This window comes from Sus scrofa, chromosome X, assembly GCF_000003025.6.
Source record: "Sus scrofa isolate TJ Tabasco breed Duroc chromosome X, Sscrofa11.1, whole genome shotgun sequence".
Taxonomy (NCBI): Eukaryota; Metazoa; Chordata; class Mammalia; order Artiodactyla; family Suidae; genus Sus; species Sus scrofa.
Window position 1 is genome coordinate 102031484 of NC_010461.5, and position 18723 is coordinate 102050206.

An 18723-nucleotide genomic window follows, 5' to 3' on the forward strand; every position below is an offset into this window, starting at 1 on the left:
TGAACAATGGGAATCTACTTGTTTTTCTGTCTAGGCAGGAAATCTTTATGGCAGATACATGTATGTGTCAAGGGCTTTGATTTTGTTTAGAAAATGAAGTATTTTATAATTGAAACTTTCATTATTATTATTATTAGGGTTTTTATAGTGTGAAGACCACATGATAGAGTAATTATTACATAGGCTTTCTCACACCCACAGACTGTTCTCCCAGGCAGCATCCTAGAGATTAATGAAATTGGTGACAAGGGATGAGAGAGGGTGAATGCCTTGGTACAAACTCTATACTACCCAGTAAACAATTCAGCACAGATGTTCTATTGATGGTAGGTCAGGAGCGTCTTTCTCATACACATTAAAGACAGCCCTTAATGATATGAATGGCCCATGATAAAGCAATCCCATTTAATGAAATTGCCTCTAAGTGCTTTCCACCAAAATAACCTATACTTTTCAAAAGGAAAAATGGGCAGTGAATGTTACCTTTACTATAAAAGTACTTCTTATTAATTAATGATACTATTTTAATGTCATCTTTCATTTGAATAACTCAAAGAACTTGAAAGCAGAAAATATAAACAATACTAAAGTGATAAGAAAGGAAGTTGCACAGAAATAAGTAAGATATTATCAACAAAACAGGAAACCTCCCAGTTAAGAAAATTTTCAAACTCATGGTCAACCCTCCTACTTCTCCTCTCCTCCCACTCAAATTCTACAAAGTGCCTGGGGATTGACTTGCTAGATTGCTTTACTTCAATTAATCCAATTTACTTTGTTCAACGTATAGTGGTACTTACCAATTGTGCAGTGGTCGCCCTCCCATCCAGGGCTACACTCACATTTTCCATCTTTGCACTGGCCATGCTCAGCACAGTGAGAATGACAGGAGCGTTCTTCACAGGTTGGTCCTACCCAACCTTCTTCACATTGGCAAATTCCCCTTGAGCAGACTCCGTGGCTACCACACTCCATGGTACAGAGCTCTGTGGGGAATTCAAAGAAAATATATTTATTTAAACATTTTTTACATTATTTTATTACAACTAGTCCAAAAGACATTAGTCTCCCCCAAATCTCAGCCTATGCCTAATATTTAAAATGTATAAACAAAATGTGGGAGTTCCTGTCGTGGTGCAGCGGAAACAAATCCAACTAGGAACCGTGAAGTTGTAGGTTCAATACCTGGACCCGCTCAGTAGGTTGAGGATCTGGCATCGCTGTGAGCTGTGGTGTAGGTCGCAGATGTGGCTCAGATCTGATGTTGCTGTGGCTGTGGCGGAGGCTGGCGGCTGTAGCTCCGATTGGACCCCTAGCTTGGGAACCTCCATATGCCGCGGGTGTGGTCCTAAAAAGCAAATAATAATAATAAAAATAATAAAAATTTTAAAAATGTATAAACAAATGTCACAAAGACCTCTAGCATTTGAGTAACTCAGTTTAAAAGGTAATTATGTCACTATGTACAAAATAAACTCTAAATCAAATTGCTTTTGAGAAGTCCATAAAATGACAACAGCATTCGAGGCTTAGAAATGAAGTCAGTGCCAAATGTCAAATGGGTTTCACTAAAAATTCATTAGGATCACAGACATCGTTGCAGGGATTTTATGATGTTACAAGAAAGAAATCACTGAGGAAAACACACACACACACACATACAGAGTAAAACAGTGCCCTAACTTCATTGAGAAAAACAGGTTTTACAGTGAGAAAGATGATAACTTTCTAATAAAATTAATAATATACAAGAAGTAAAGCTGCCAGTGAAAGTAATCAACTGGTTTTCCCTGATCATACTAAAAATATTTGCATTTATTTTAAGCATTTAAAATGACTCTTGGTTGATTAAAATACAGTCTTCCTATCCAAAATACAGTCTTCTTAGCTGCCAATTTCTTTCTTCTGTCTCCTTAGTTTTTTGTTGAGAAATATTCAACATTAATAAAATCAAGTAGGGAAGCTGGGATAAAAGTTTGGCTAGTTTGTTTCTTGATCAAATTCCCTTGCTGGAAGAGCAGAAAGGAGGTAAATGCCTATTGAAAGCATGCAATAGGTTTTAGGTACAATTGCCCATGTAACCTTGAAGGAAAAAGAGGATGTTCTGGAAGCCCTGTAATCTTTCATAGCCTCAAATGCTGAAACTACTTTTATATATTGAGAAGTACTGACAAACGATGATATCAGTGGTACCCTGTAATTAAGTACTATCTGTAGTTAGCTGAGTTATTTTTTAGTATGTGAGAATATTCTTTTAATAAAGCTGTGATTATGGATTTTATTACTATCTAGATTAATATGCTCACTAGTTCATTCACAAGTATCTTTGAGGGTCAAGGTATCATAGAAAGAGTGATGGGTTTGGAATAACAATTCCTCTGCATAAAAGCTGTGTACGCTTAGGCAAATTACTAACTTGTTTTCTTAATCTCTGCTTGTGTAACTACACAATGAAAGTAATAGTATTTACGCCTGATGGGGTCATTGGGCAGACTGAGATATATTTTGGAGGTAGAACCAACATGAATTCCTTAAGAGTGGATATAGGAAATGAAGAAAAGGTAAAAATGAAAGTTTTGGCTTAAACAAATGGGTGGATAATGCTGCCACTAACGAAATGGGAAAGGATGAGGGAAGAATAAAGTGGAAAATCAAACAGATTAACTATGAGGTAATGTATAAATAGCCAAATGAAGATGTCAATTAAGCAGAAAGACATATGAATTTGACAGGCCAGTGCTAGAAATATGAAATTGACAACTATTAGCATATAGCTGGTTTTCAGCATCTAGGCTTGAAACTGGATGATATCCCCTAAGGAATGAGCCCTGACGTGCTTAATGATTTAAAGATAAAGTGGAAAAAGAGGAACCAAAAAAGGAGACTTTAGAAGGAGAAGGCAGTGTGTCACATGAGGAAATCTAGGAGATTGTGTTGTAGCTAAAGCCAAGAGAGGACAATTTTTCAAGAAGAAGGGGATAGTTACATATATTGCTAACAGGTCAAGTGAGACATGAGCAGAGAAGTACCCATTGGATTTACCATCATGGAAATTGTTGGCGATTTTAGGAAGAGCTGTATTGATAACATGGTAGTTGTGAAGCCAGATTGGAGTGGGTGGAAGAGTAAATAGGAAACTGTGTGTGGTATCACCATATTGTGAGAAAAGTCCAGGATGCAGCACATACAAAAATAGGGGTCTGGAAGTTCCCATTGTGGCTCAGTGGTAATGAACCTGACTAGTACCCATGAGGACACGGGTTTGATCCCTGTCCTTGCTCAGTGGGTTAAGGATCTGGCATTGCTGCGAGCTGTGGTGTAGGTCACAGATGCAGCTCAGATCTGGCGTTGCTGTGGCTGTGGCATTAGGCCAGCAGCTGTAGCTCTGTTTTGACCCTGAGCCAAGGAACTTCCATATGCTGCAGGTGTGGCCCTAAAAAGAAAAAAAAAAACAGGGGGACTTAGCCTAATAAATAGTAGCTCAAGTAGGTTAATCTTGAATTAGCACCTCTATACCCGAATCTCTGATTGATAATCTGGATTTCCTTTCTTCTGTTCCTTTCCTTTCCTCTCCTCTCCTCTCCTTTCCTTTCCCTTCCTTCCTTCCCTTCCCTTTCCTTCTCTTTACTTTCTTCCTTTCTGCCTTCCTTCCTTCCTTCTTTTTTTGGCCACAGCATGCAGTGGCTTGATTGGGGTTTCACTTCCCAGACCAGGGATTGAACCTGATTTTGGCAGTGAAAACTCTGAATCCCAACCACTAGACCACCAGGGAACTCCCCTACTCTAGATTTTCAAATTCAGTTCTTGTAGTGAATTGATATTGTAATTGTGCTCCCTTTAATGGCCTTTCTTAAGACACTAAAAGCTGAACTGAAAGGGCCTTTCTAAGATTAGGGAGTTAAATTGGTCAAAGCCAATCATGTCATAGCTGAAATAATTAGAGGCAAACAATTTTGCATACATTGCTTCATACAACTATATATTTTAGACATAGAGGAGAATATCATTCTGATGATTTCCTGAAAAATAATATGACAAGATGAACAGTATCAGCAAAATGGCAGAAAAAGCTATCTTTAAACCACCTCAATATAAACTTTCAGAAATACTGAATCTAATGTAATAATTTTAAAAATTGCATGTATTCGCTCACAAGAAAGAGAAATTCTCAAACACCAGAAGCAAAGAGGGTGCTAACAGTCAATGATGTAAACATGTAAGTCAACCCACTGGCAGCCTTGAGGTGTTATTGTATCTAGTAATAACTAGGGGGTTGGGTATTTGTGTCCACGAAGGGAAAAGAGATGAGGTCTCTGGCTCATTTAAGGTGGGGAGTTGCACTGAAACTCCTGCAGAAAGCAAGGATGCCCCCTGAAAAGCTGCAGTCTCAACGAGATGGGAACTAATAATTTATCTACTAGCCCAAATTGATAGCAAGGAAGTACTGACTATATCATAACAAAAACAATAATTATTATTACTATTCATATTAATAAAATTGGGGGGTTAGAAAACAATAGAGAAATAAGATACTACCTTATCATAATATGTGCAATGGAGTGCCCTGTGTTCAATATTTCTAAAGCCTTATATTATTCAGGAGTTTGGTAAGAGATATGTAATCTTTGTCAAACACATATATAAAAATGTAAAGAGTTCTGTTTCTAGCGATTGTGACCTAAGTAATTTTTACTCTTGTGATGAGAATAAGAAAATATAGACAAAATATATTTTTAAAAAAATTTGGACAAGAATTCACGACAGAGTAAAGAATTACTGGGCCAAATTCCAGAAGAAAATGAAAACCCAGAGAGGTGAGTCTGACATTTATGGATGCTTCTCCCCTAGAAGGGTCTGTCAGTTCTAGTAGATGCAGTTGGAAGGCTCAGAGGCTGGGTAGAGCTTTTGTCAGTCTCATGGGTACAGAAAAAATACTTGACTAGATAACGGCTAAGAAATTTCAAATACTAAAGGAAACATTAAGCCAAATATTGAAGCAAAACTGAAGGAAAAAAAAAGATTCACAATTATACTCAGAGACTCCCTTTCTTATTAACTGAAGGTACAAGCAGACAACTCAGAAAGAATATGGAACATTTGAACAACATGATTAACAAATTTGATATGATTAATATATACAGAACACTGCATTAAATGATTACTAACATCAAGTGCACTTGGAACATTTACAAATATTGACCACACTCTGGGTTACAGAGCAAGTGTAAACATATTTCTAAATATTGAAATTACATACAGTATATTTTCTACCTACTATGGAATTAAACTTGAAATCAGTAACAAAAGACAAAATCCACATAAATTGAAAATTAAGAAATAGACTTCTGAATGAACCACAGAAGAAGAAATCATCATGAAAGTAAAATATTTTGAAATGAATGAAAATGAAGGTTCCATATATCAAAATCTGTGTAATATAACTCAGTCTATGTGTATTAGAAAAACTGTAAGGCAGAAAGGAAAAGCAGCTAAAAAAACTATGACCCAAGCATCCATTCTAAGAAATTAGAAAAAGAAGAGCAAAGTAAACTCCAAGAGGATAGAAGGAAGAAACTAATAATTCCAAGAGCTGAAATTAATTAAATAGGAACAAACATATGATAGAATGGATAAATAAAGCCAAAGTAATAAAACTGATAAACCCCTGATGGGTACTGATCAAGAATACAGAAGACCCAAATAACTAATATCAAGAATGAAAAAGATGACATTGTTGAAGATCCTTCAGCATCATAACAGGACATCACAAATAACTTTTTGTCAACACATTTAAAACTTGCAGTGGAATGAACAAATTCCTAGCAAGATACAACTTGTAATGATCATGAGAAAAAATGGAAACCTTAATAAACAATGAAAAATATTACCCCCACACACAAAATTACAGTCTTAGATGACCTCATTTGTGAATATACCAAACTTTTAGGGAAGGAAAATTGTCAATATTTATTTACTTATTGTCTTTTTAAGGCCGCACCCATGGCATGTGTAAGTTCCCAGGCTAGTGGTCAAATTGGAGCTACAGTGTCCAGCCTACGCTGCAGCCACAGAAATGTGGGATCCAAGCCTTGTCTGTGACCTGTACCACAGCTCATGGCATTGCTAGATCTTTAGCCCACTGAGTGAGGCCAGGGGTTGAACCTGCATCCTCATGGATACTAGTCAGGTCCATTACTTCTGAACCACAACAGGAACTCCAGAATTGCCAATCTTGAATAAACTTTTCAAGAATAGAAAAAGAGAAAACACTTCAAACTTTATGAGGTCAACATAACCTTGATATAAAATTTTGACAAGGATATTATAAGAAAAAAATACAGGCCAATCTCACTCATGAATATGGATGCAAAAACCTTAAACAAAATATTAACACAGCAAAACTAGTATTACGTAACAGGAAATTATATATTGACCAATGTGCGCTTATTCCAGAAATGCAAGATTGATTTAAAATTTGAAAATCAATCATTATAATTCATCGTCATATATGGAATAAAAGAGAAAACTCAAGATGATCTCCCCAGATATATAGTGAGTATTTAGTAAACTAATAAACATTCACTCATGATGAAAATTTTTTTATGTAGTATATGATTTCATTTTATTATACATATATACAGATAAAAAGGTATGGAAGATACACATTAAAATAGCCCTATGGTTATTAGACAAGTGGGATTATATTTCTTTGTTTTGTTTACCTATATTTTCTAGGTTATCCACTAGGAATACATACTGTTTTTGTAATAAGAAAAACAAGTTACTAAAAATTTTTAACAGTACAAGCATATATTTTATTTAGTCATTTTGGAATATTGTACTTGACTTTAAGATGCCATAATACAATGTGCTTTAGGACACTGAATGAATGGTATGCCTTCCAAAAGGAAAAAAAAAAGTCATTTCATTGAGAATAACAGTATTTTATGTTATTAGAAAAAGAACCCATGGGGTCATTATCAATGTAGACATTTTGGGGGAAATTAAACTGCAAATAAATGAAGACATTTATGTTTAAGATTTTAGGTTGCAAGCAAAATGGATGCAGGTTTAAATACTTAAAGTCACAAACAGTACCTTAGGTAAAAACAAAGTTTTTATTTCCTTTAAAACAGAGTTTATTATTTACTCATTTTTAAAAAATGTATTCCCTTAAATACTCCTGGCAATAGCACAAAGTCAAAGAACTCCGTTCCAGACGTAAAATCAGATTCATGATTTTTTAAGGATGCTCAACCTTTTTTTTTTTTTGCTCTTTAGGGCCACACCTGCAGCATATGGAGGTTCCAGGCTAGGGGCCAAATCAGAGCTGTAGCTGCCGGCCTACACCACAGCCACAGCAACTCAGGATCCCAGCCGCATCTGCAATCTACACCATAGCCCACGGCAATGCCAGATCCTCAACCCACTGAGCAAGGTCAGGGATCGAACCCATGTCCTCATGGATGCTAGTCAGATTCGTTAAATGATGAGCCATGATAGGAACTCTAAGGATGCTCAACTTTTAATGAAAAAAAAGACAGAATTTATGCAGGAAATACTTCTATTAAGAGATAACTTAAAAGTCTATGAATTTTTTAAAAAATTTATCTTTAGAGAGTCCAATAAAATATGGGTAGCCAAGGTGCAGAACTAACACATTCTCTCTCTCTCTCTCTCTCTCACACACACACACACACACACACACACACACACACACACACACACACACACACTGTGGTTTGTGTAGCACATTTATGGTATGACTTATTCAAAACAGGTTTATAAAGTAAATATTTTCCTCTTTTAGACAGATATGAAAATAAAGAAATGACTTAAAACAGGAATAATATCTTTGCATTTAAAACTGTTTAAAGAAAACAATTTTTGAATAAAAATAAAAAAAACATAAAACTGTTTAGATCATCATAAATTCTTAATTTAAGCTGTGTTCCTGGGAAATGTTAAGAATAAAATAAAGCATTGTTATTTCTTTTGAAAAACTGTTTTTCAGGTTTGATATTGAAAAATTAATTAAGACTTCATTCCCCCAAGCACTGAAAGATATGACTGTTCAACACTTAACACCTTAAATCTCAGAGTTCCCATCGTGGCTCAGTGGAAACAAACCCAACTAGTATCCATGAGGATGCAGATTCAATCCCTGACATTGATCAGTGGATTAAAGATACAGCGTTGCCGTGAGCTGTAGTGTAGTTTACAGATGCGGCTTGGATCTGGCGTTGCTGTGGCCGTGGTGCAGGCTGGCAGCCACAGCTCCGATTCGACCCCTAGCCTGGGATCCTCCCCATACTGCAGGTGCGGCCCCAAAAAGAGCCAAAAAAAAAAAAAAAAGACCTTAAATCTCAAATTTTAGTATTCTCAAGAAATTAGAGGAAAAAAAATAGTTTTTCTTCCAATGTCACTTTATTTCCATTAATATACTGAAGTTACCATAGAAGTGTGCTGCTGGAATGTGAATCGTCCATGCACAAAGTATCTGTTACACCTGATAATTCCTAAAACACTCCCTTGGCCAGAATATTACAAGGAAAACAAGCATCAGCTTAACACTTGGATTGAAAGCCCTCTGTTTTTACCTTTTTCCCAGTCATTCTCTGCAGTTCTTAAAGATCTCAGTGTAACTGAAGTCTTTTATCAGACACCAAGTGAGTTAACATGTACTGCTAGACTCTTTCGGAATATAAATGGAAAGGTTACAAACACCAGCCCTCCTTTAACCACAATTAGTTTAAATTCAAGATCCAAATCATGAACATAGTTTAAAAATTTTTCTAATATGTCCTTTTTTATTATATTATCTTTTATTACTTAATGAATTTATTACATTTATAGTTGTACAATGATCATGATGAAAATTTATAGCAAATACGAAAAAGAACTTTAACTGATAAAGATTAACTACAAAAAACCCACAGCAAATTTTATTTAATATTGAGAAGTTTTAAAACATTTTCTTCTATTATTGAGACTGATAAAAGATGCCTATGATCATCACTTCTATATAACATAATTCTAGACATCCTAGACAGTGCAATAATGTAAGAAAAGAAAAAAAAGTATAAAAATTGAAAAGGAATAAATAAAATAACCATTATTCAATGATAATATGACTGCATATACAAACTACAAAAAGGTTGTATAGCACTGGGAACTATATCTAGTCACTTATGATGGAGCATGATAATGTGAGAAAAAAGAATCTATACATGTGGCGTTCCCATCGTGGCGCTGCGGAAACGAATCCGACTAGTATCCATGAGGACAAGGGTTTGATCCCTGGCCTTCTTCAGTGGGTTAAGGATCCAGCATTGCCGTGAGCTGTGGTGTAGGTCGCAGACACAGCTTGGATCTGGTGTTGCTGTGGCTCCGGCATATGCCGGCGGCTACAGCTCCAATTAGATCCCTAGCCTGGGAACTTCCATATGCCGCAGGTGTGGCCCTAAAAAGGACAAAAGAAAAAAAAAAAAGAATCTATACATGTATGTGTAACTGGGTCACCATGCTATACAGTAGAAAATTGACAGAACACTGTAAACCAGCTATAATGAAAAAAATAAAAATCATTATATAAAAAACTCCAAAAAAATCTATATAGATAAATTATTAGAATTAATATGTGAATTTACCATGATCAATAGGCACTTAGATATCTAGGTTAATATAGATGAAAAAAGTTATTTTTGCATATCAACATCAAACAAGAAGAAAAATTTTAAATACCATTTATAATAGTATAATATCATACACCTAGTATATAATACACCTAGGAATAAATTTAATATCATACACCTAGTAATAAATTTAACAAAATATTTGCAAGTACTAGACTGGAAAACTACAAAGCTTTATGAGAGAAACTAGAGAAGATCTGGATGAATGGAAAGTTATAACATGTTCACAAATTCAAAAACTCAAAATTAAAGATGCCCATCTCCCCCAAATTGTTCTGCAGATTCAGTGTAACCCCGATCAATATATCAGCAATTATGTATGTTTGTACATTTGTGTGAATATTGATTAGCCAAAAAAGAAGCAGAATAAGAGAAGATATATTCTGACAGCAAGACTTATTATAAAGCTATGTTAATTTGGACAGGGGGTATTGGTATATTGGCAAAGAGACTAATGAGAGTAAATGGAGTCCTAAAATAGATCCATACATAGAAGAATACTTGATTTATGGTAAAGGTGGTACTGTAGGCAAGTGGGAAATGACTACTGTTTTAAATTAAATGGTTCTGGGAAACTGAATGTCCATTAGGAAAAAAATTAATCTCGACCTCACCTCATATACAAAATCAATTCCAGATAGAATGTACTAAACATAAACTGACAAAGCTTCTAGAACTCAACATAAGAAAATACTTTTATGATTTTAAGGTATAAAAATATTTTTGAAACTGTACACAAAAATGCTAGCCATAAAAGGTAACAGACAATAAATCAGAATTTATCAAAAGTAAGAACTTCTTTATATCAAAAGTTAGAGGAAAATCCTATCAGTGGTAGAATACATTCACAATGGTTAAAATGCATTTCATATTTTGATAACGAACTGTGCTGTACACTTAGGACTTTTGTCCTCTTTTGGTACATATGTTATATTTTAATGAAATTTTAAGAAATTAAAGATAATGACCAAAGGAACAGAAACAGAATATAATAACTTCTCAACCAGAAAAAGAGGGAAAAGAATTAAGATAACCCCGTCAATCAAAGAAGAGGCAGAAAAAAGGATAGAAGTCAATGAAAAATAAATAATGTGAGTAGGAGACACAAAAGAAAATGATGGGGTATAAATCCAAACATGTCAGTACTCCAAATAAATAAAAACAAAATTGAACTTGCAATTTAAAAGAGTGAGACTCTAGAACTGAGTGAAAAAGAAAATCAAATTACTTTCTTTCTGTTAACAAGATGTGCTGAAACACACTAACAGAAAAATTACCAATAAGGGAAAAAAGGCATCATAGTAAAGTTCCAAGGGAAACTTGATGTATCTATAATATTATCTGATAAAATAGATTTCAAGGTGTAAAGCATTATTAGGAATAGAGTCATTATATAATGAAAAAGAAATCACCAATAAGATGTAATAGTACATACCCTGTAAGAAAATGATTGTTGTACACCTATAAATGTAATAAAATAAAGAGGAACATTACAGCATAAAAAAAAACAGAATGGATAAACAATGTGGCCCTACCGTATAACACAAGGAACTATATCCAATCTCTTGGGATAGACCATGATGGAAGATAACAGAAGAAAAAGAATGTACATATATGTATGGCTGGGTCACTTTGCTGCACAGTAGAAATTGGCACAACACTGTAAATCAACTATACTATAATAAAAATAGAAAATACAAATAAAAAAAATCCATAAATGAATCAGTGTGGTACACCACACAAACAATTTGAAGAATAAGTTATATTATCATTTTAATAGATGCAGAATGATCTTTAACATTTATGACAAAAATTCTACAGAAAGGGGGTACAGAGAACATACCTAAACATACCTAAAAGCCATACATTGATAAGCCCACAGCTAATATCATACTGAATGGTGAAAAGCTGAATGCATTTTCTCTAAGATCAAGAACAAGACAAGGATACTCATGCTCTCCACTTTTATTTACCGCAGTACTGGAAGTTTTTGCCACAGCAATCAGCAAAGAAAAAGAAATAAAAGGAATCCAAACTGGAAAAGAAGTAAAACTGTCACTGTTTGCAGATGACATGAAACTATACATAAAAAAGTCCTAAAGATGCGATAAGAAAACTACTAGAGCTCATCAATGAATTCAGTAATGTTGGATACAAAATTAATATACAGAAATCTGTTGCATTTTTATTGACTAACAATAAAATTCCATTTACCACTGTATGAAAAAGAATAAAATACCTAGGAATAAACCTACCTATAGAGACAAAAGACCTGTACTCTGAAAACTAGAAGATGCTGATAAAAGAAACTGAAGATGACACAAACAGATGGAAAGATATATATAGCATGTTCTTGGATTGGAATAATTAGTATTGTCAAAATGATTTTACTACCTAATGCAATCTACAGATTCAGTGCAATTCTTATTAAATTACAAATGGCATTTTTCACAGAACTAGAACAAAATTCAAAATTTGTATGGAAAAACAAAAGACCCTGAATAGACAAAGCAATCTTGAGAAAGAAAAACGGAGCTGGAGGAATCAGGCTCCCTGACCTTGGACTATACTATAAAGCTACAGTCATCTAAATAGTATGATACTGGCACAAAACAAAAATATAGATCAATGGAACAAGATAGAAAGTCCAGAAATTAATCCACACACCTGGATTAATGGTCAATTAATCTATGACAAAGGAGGCAAGGATATACAATGAAGAAAAGTCAGCCTCTTCAGTAAGTGGTGCTGAGAAAACTGGACAGCTACATGTACAAGAATGATACCATACACAAAAATAAACTCAAAACAGATTAAAGATATATACACAAGGCTGGATACTCTAAAACCCTTAGAGGAAAACATAGGCAGAATACTCTTTGACATAAACTTGAGCAATATACTTTTTGATCCACCTCCTAGAATAATGAAAATAAAAACAAAAGTTAAAAAATGAGACCCAATTAAATTTAAAAGCTCTTGCACAGCAAAAGAAACTATAAAAAATGAAAAAAACAACCCACAGAATGGGAGAAAATCTTTGCAAACAAAGTGACTGACAAGGGATTAATTCCCCCAAATATACAAACATCTCATACAGCTTTCTATCAAAAAAAAACAAATAATCCAATTAAAAAATGGTCAGAAGATGTAAACAGACATTTCTCTAATGAAGTAGATGGCCAAAAAGCATATGAAAAGATGCCTAATATCACTAATTTTTAGAGAAATGCAAATCAAAACTACAACAAGGTATCATGTCACACCAGTCAGAACAGCTATCATCAAAAAAGTCTACAAACAATAAATCCTAGAGAGGGCTGCAGAAAAGGGAACCCTCCTGCAGTATTGGTGAGAACGTAAGCTGGTGCAACCGCTATGGAAACTCTATGAAGGTTTCTTAAAAATCTAAATATAGAACTACCATATTATCCAGCTATCTCACTCCTGGGCATATATCCAGTGAACACTCTAATTTGAAAAGATACATTCACCCCAGTGTTTACATCAGCACTATTTACATAAGCCAAGGCATGGAAGTAACCTAAGTATCCCTCAACAAATGGATGGTTAGGATTTCCCTTGTGGTGCAGCAGTTAAGGATCTGGAGTTGTCACTGTGGTGGCTTGGGTCGCTGCTGTGGGGCAGGTTTTATCCTTGGCCCAGGAACTTCCACATGCCATAGGTGTGGCCCAAAAAACCCCCAGATGAACAGTTAAAGAAGATGTAGTTTATACATACAATGGAATATTACTCAGCCATAAAAGAATGAAAAAATGCCATTTGCAGCAACAAGGGTGGACCTAGAAATTATCATACCAAGTAAAGTAAGCCAGACAGAGAAAGGTAAGTATCATATGATATCACTTATATGTGGAATCTAAAAAAAATGATGCATGCAAATTTGTTTATAAAACAGAAGTAGACTCACAGACATAGTAAACAAACTTATGATTACCAAGGGGGAAAGAAAGGGGAGGGATAAACTAGGAGTTTGGGATTAGCATATACATACTACTATATATGAAATAATAAACAAGGACCTTCTCAGTCTCCCAAAGCAATAGAAATTAGAGCAAAAATAAACCCATGGGACCTCACCAAACTGAAAAGCTGTTGCACAGCAAAGGAAACCAAAAAGAAAACAAAAAGACAACTTACAGAATGGGAGAAAATAGTTTCAAATGATGCAACTGACAAGGGCTTAATCTCTAGAATATATAAACAACTTATACAACCCAACAGCAAAAAAGCCAATCAATCAATGGAAAAATGGGCAAAAGACCTGAATAGACAGTTCTCCAAAGAAGATATACAGATGGCCAACAAACACATGAAAAAATGCTCAACATCGCTGGTTATAAGAGAAATGCAAATCAAAACTACCATGAGATATCACCTCACACCAGTCAGAATGGCCATCATTAATAAATCCACAAATAACAAGTGCTGGAGGGGCTGTGGAGAAAAGGGAACCCTCCTGCACTGTTGGTAGGAATGTCAACTGGTACAGCCACTATGGAGAACAGTTTGGAGATACCTTAGAAATCTATACATAGACCTTCCATATGACCCCGCAATCCCACTCTTGGGCATCTATCCAGACAAAACTCTACTTAAAAGTGACACGTGCACCCGCATGTTCATTGCAGCACTATTTACAATAGCCAAGACGTGGAAACAACCCAAATGTCCACCGACAGATGATTGGATTCGGAAGATGTGGTATATATACACAATGGAATACTACTCAGCCATAAAAAAGAATGACATAATGCCATTTGCAGCAACATGGATGGAACTAGGGAATCTCATATTGAGTGAAATGAGCCAGAAAGACAAAGACAAATACCATATGATATCACTTATAACTGGAATTTAATATCCAGCACAAATGAACATCTCCTCAGAAAAGAAAATCATGGACTTGAAGAAGAGACTTGTGGTTGCCTGATGGGAGGGGGAGGGAGTGGGAGGGATCGGGAGCTTGGGCTTATCAGACACAATTTAGAATAGATTTACAAGGAGATCCTGCTGAATAGCATTGAGAACTTTGTCTAGATACTTATGTTGCAACAGAAGAAAGGGTGGGGGAAAAATGTAATTGTAATGTATCCATGTAAGGATAACCTGACCCCCTTGCTGTACAGTGGGAAAATAAAAAAAAAAAAAACAAAAAAACAAGGACCTTCTGTTTCCACTGAGGAACTATACTCAATATTTTATAATAACCTATAAGGTAAACAAATCTGAAAAATATCTATCTACCTATTATGAAATAACTTTGCTGTACATGTGAAGCCAACACAACATTGTAAATCAAGTATATTTAAATTTTAAAAACAACAAAAAAACCTTACAAAGAAAACAAAAAGAATGCGTATTCTAATAAACATGTTTCTGAGTGCCAATCAAAAAAGAGAATTTTTATTTATTTAGTCTTTTTTATTTTTTTGTTTTTTTTAGGGCCATGCCCACGGCATATGGAGGTTCCCAGGCTAGGTTTCAAATCGGAGCTATAGCCGCTGGCCTATGCCATAGCCACAGCAACTCGGGATCTGAGCCACATCTGTGACCTACACCACAGCTCATGGCAATGCCAGATCCTTAACAAACTGAGCGAGGCCAGGGATCAAACCTGCGTCCTTATGGATACTAGTCAGATTTGTTTCCACTGAGCCATGATAGAATTCCCCCCAGCAGAGAACTTTTTAAAGTGAAAAACACATGCCCATACTCATTCAATGGGGAGATATACTGTGTTCGTGGCTCACAAACCTCAATATCATTATGATGTCAATTTTCTGTATAGTTCTGTAAATTCAATGTAATTCCAGTCAATATCCCAACAACCTTTTCCATAGAGCTTGAAAACCTGATCCTAAAATCCATATGAAACAGAAAAGACTAAAAAAATATCTAAGAATACTTTGAAGAAATATATTTATTGATATATGTGTGTGTGTCCAACTTAAATGTACATCAATAGGAAAATGTATACATAAATTGTAGCACATTTATACAGTGCAAAAAATACGTGTTGAATAATTTTGACGTACATGCCTCAAAATGGTAAACCTTACAGTCATGATAATAATGGAAGAAAGAAAACTATACATATGCAATTTAAATCCATGCAGAACAATACTTTCATGAGTATATACATATTTGTAAAAGCCTAAAAATATGTACAAGAAAGATTAAATTTAGGATAGTGGCTTTCACTGAAGGGAAGGGATGGGACTGGAAGCGCAAAAGGATACACAGGGACTTCATTTGTATTTGTTACTTGTTCAAGCTAAGTTGTGGTTCACGGCTGTTCATTATGTTATGTTTGAAATATTTAATAATGATTTCCAAAAGAAAAGAAATGAAAGAGTAGATAAGAAACGAGTGTCTTTAGGGACTGTTCTATTGAATACATAAGTGATGTGACCTAACCTCAACACTAAGCCCCCCACAGACACAAGCCACAACCACTAATCTGATTGACAGTTTCAGCTTTGCAAGTATCCAAGTGGGAAGTAATACCCACATGAGTAAGGGAATCATCTAAGAAATAAATGACTACACAGGAAGAATCAGATCTTCCATAAGAAGCAGTCCTCATTTTGATCTGCATCAACATTCCTACAATTGCATCCAGTTCCAAATGGAGTTTTTGGACTGATTCTGAGATATTTTTCAATTCCAATCTTTTTATGATCAGCAGTGGGATGGGTGTGAGGGGACTAACAGAAAACAGATGTTGGCAATTGTATAATTTATAAATATGATAGAAATGATATTTGCTCTAATATATTTGTCTCATGAATAGTTCTATTTTATGTGTAATATTTTCTATCTGGTTGAAAATACATTAACGTTACAGACTACAAAATATGACAAAAGAATGCTAAAATATAAACATTCTTCTGTGCAAATGTATTGGAAAAGAACATGAAAAATATAGGCAGACACTTTAAAGTACTATTGAGACATTTCATTTTTAATAAGTTTCTTTATGCATGTCAACAATGAACAACACGTATAAATTGGACTAGGATACAACTGGAACACTTCTTTGTTGCATGCTGACAAAGAACAATTTGATTAAACAGTAAATCCTTGAGTCTCCCTCAGAACCATTTCTCTCAAATTTACTTCTTAGACAAAAGTTTCCAGTAAATTCTGTTATTCTTGGCATTTTGGCTGTGCCCAATATTAGACAATGACAATATTAGGCAACCCCCAAATATTAAATCCAGATATCAGGTTCTAAAATAAACATTTTTGTAACATTTTCAATAATACTATATGGGATTCTAAACAAGGAAAGGATACCTTTGATGTAAAAATTCATGAAAATTAAGAAAGTATTACATGCCCATTTGTTGAGTAGAATCAATTAAAGATCACAGGAAATCAGGTTGGGAGTATAAGGAAAATCAAGAATTGGGAATTAATGAACCTGAGTAGAGACTTTCTCTTTGATAGGCTAAAATATAATTTTTATTGGAGAAATTATGAGGATTTTCTCATTGTTTTGTGAGATTAATATGGGAAATAAGAGTAGTGAAAAAAAGTAAGTTGATTTGGTAAGTGTGAGCAGTTCCAGCAGCTTAAGCACTGGAAAAGTTTTTACAGCGTATACAGACTCTGCACTAAAATCAGGCAACGAATCAACCAAGAATAATAAGTACTATTAAGTATAAAAGCTTGTGTACCCAGTATTGCTTTTTCAAATATTTGAGTCATTTTTATTTTATTTTACTACTTTCAGCTCCTTCCATTCTGTTGAGGAATGGAAGCAGATATTCTACTTGAGAGTGGGACTGTTACAAATAACTGTTAACTGTGTAGAACACATACTCAGGCTTGCACACATGCACGTATGTGCACACACATGCGCACACATTTTTTGGGTCTCTGTTTCTCTGAAAAGCAATGAAGAAAATATTAGTTGATAATGTATATCTATTTGATTGCACAGAGTTCAATTCAATATCACCTCTGCCTGATCTTTCTGAGAACCTTGATATGACAAAGATTTGGTTTCACTGTGGGCTATGTCACATTTTCTGTGTTTGAGGTGTGATAGTGTATCTCTCATTTTAACATAGAAACCCTATGACATAAGTGTAACACTTTTCCCTCAGTCTCAGCATTGCTAGCTTCAATATATTTTAGTAACCTTAACACTACCTTACATATGAACAACAATTTGATTGAAGGGACCACAAAATGATGTAACATGTCAGCTAGTTCATTCTGAACAAAAGTACAACATAGAAGCACCAGTAACAACAACAGCAGCAACACCAACACCAACAATACACTCCAACCTACAAAACTCTTGAGATGAGCCTCAAATTCTTAGATAAGAACAAAAATCTGTAGGAAGCTAGTATTTCAAGATCAAGAGTTGAATTGACTTTTAGTTTACTATTTCATGGATTATGGTTATCGCATGGCCTTGGATTTACTTTATAAAGTGGTGAACTGCCCTCTGGTAAATCTGAAAAACCTGACAAGACAGAAAAAAATCATGCCTGGCTTACAACTCTCGAATTCAATAAAATACTCAACTGGCTTTTTCCAATATCTAGAATCTTTCCTTTGGAATAAATCCTGTTTCTTTTTCAGCCAAATGAAATATTCTCCCATAAGTCTAGAGATCATTTTTTGCTTAGCTCAGTGATCAGAGGCTAGAAGCATTGAGGCTGAGCTGAATTTCTACTCATTCATGGCTACAGAATGCAAAACTGTCCCAATTCTTTGATTTTTGAATCCAGCACACTTGTCGATCTAATAGTATCCTCAATTGGCAAAGAATGTGGAAATCTAGACATTTGTCTCACAGAGACGTTTTCACCTAACCCAAGAGTTACCAGATTGAGTAAAAGCATCATTCTTAAGGAGAAAATATTAACTTTGGAAACTCCTGACATATCATTTTAGCAGGCCCTGTGCTGGGGACTGGTTGTTCAGCTATGGAAAAGTTGTGTTGGTCTATCCACAGCTTTGTGCCTCAACATTCTTATCATTG

The 18723-nt window shown here is 34.9% G+C and overlaps 1 protein-coding gene across 5 annotated transcripts in view; it reads right to left on the bottom strand.

Annotated features, from left to right (window-relative positions):
* TENM1 (teneurin transmembrane protein 1) overlaps positions 1-18723 on the bottom strand; it is a 787960-nt gene that overhangs the window by 178144 nt on the left and 591093 nt on the right. For all 5 annotated transcript variants that reach the window (XM_003135358.5, XM_021080670.1, XM_021080671.1 and 2 more), the window contains one exon: positions 801-986. In XM_003135358.5, coding sequence (XP_003135406.2) covers positions 801-986 — 186 coding nt within the window. The remainder of the gene's footprint in view (positions 1-800; positions 987-18723) is intronic.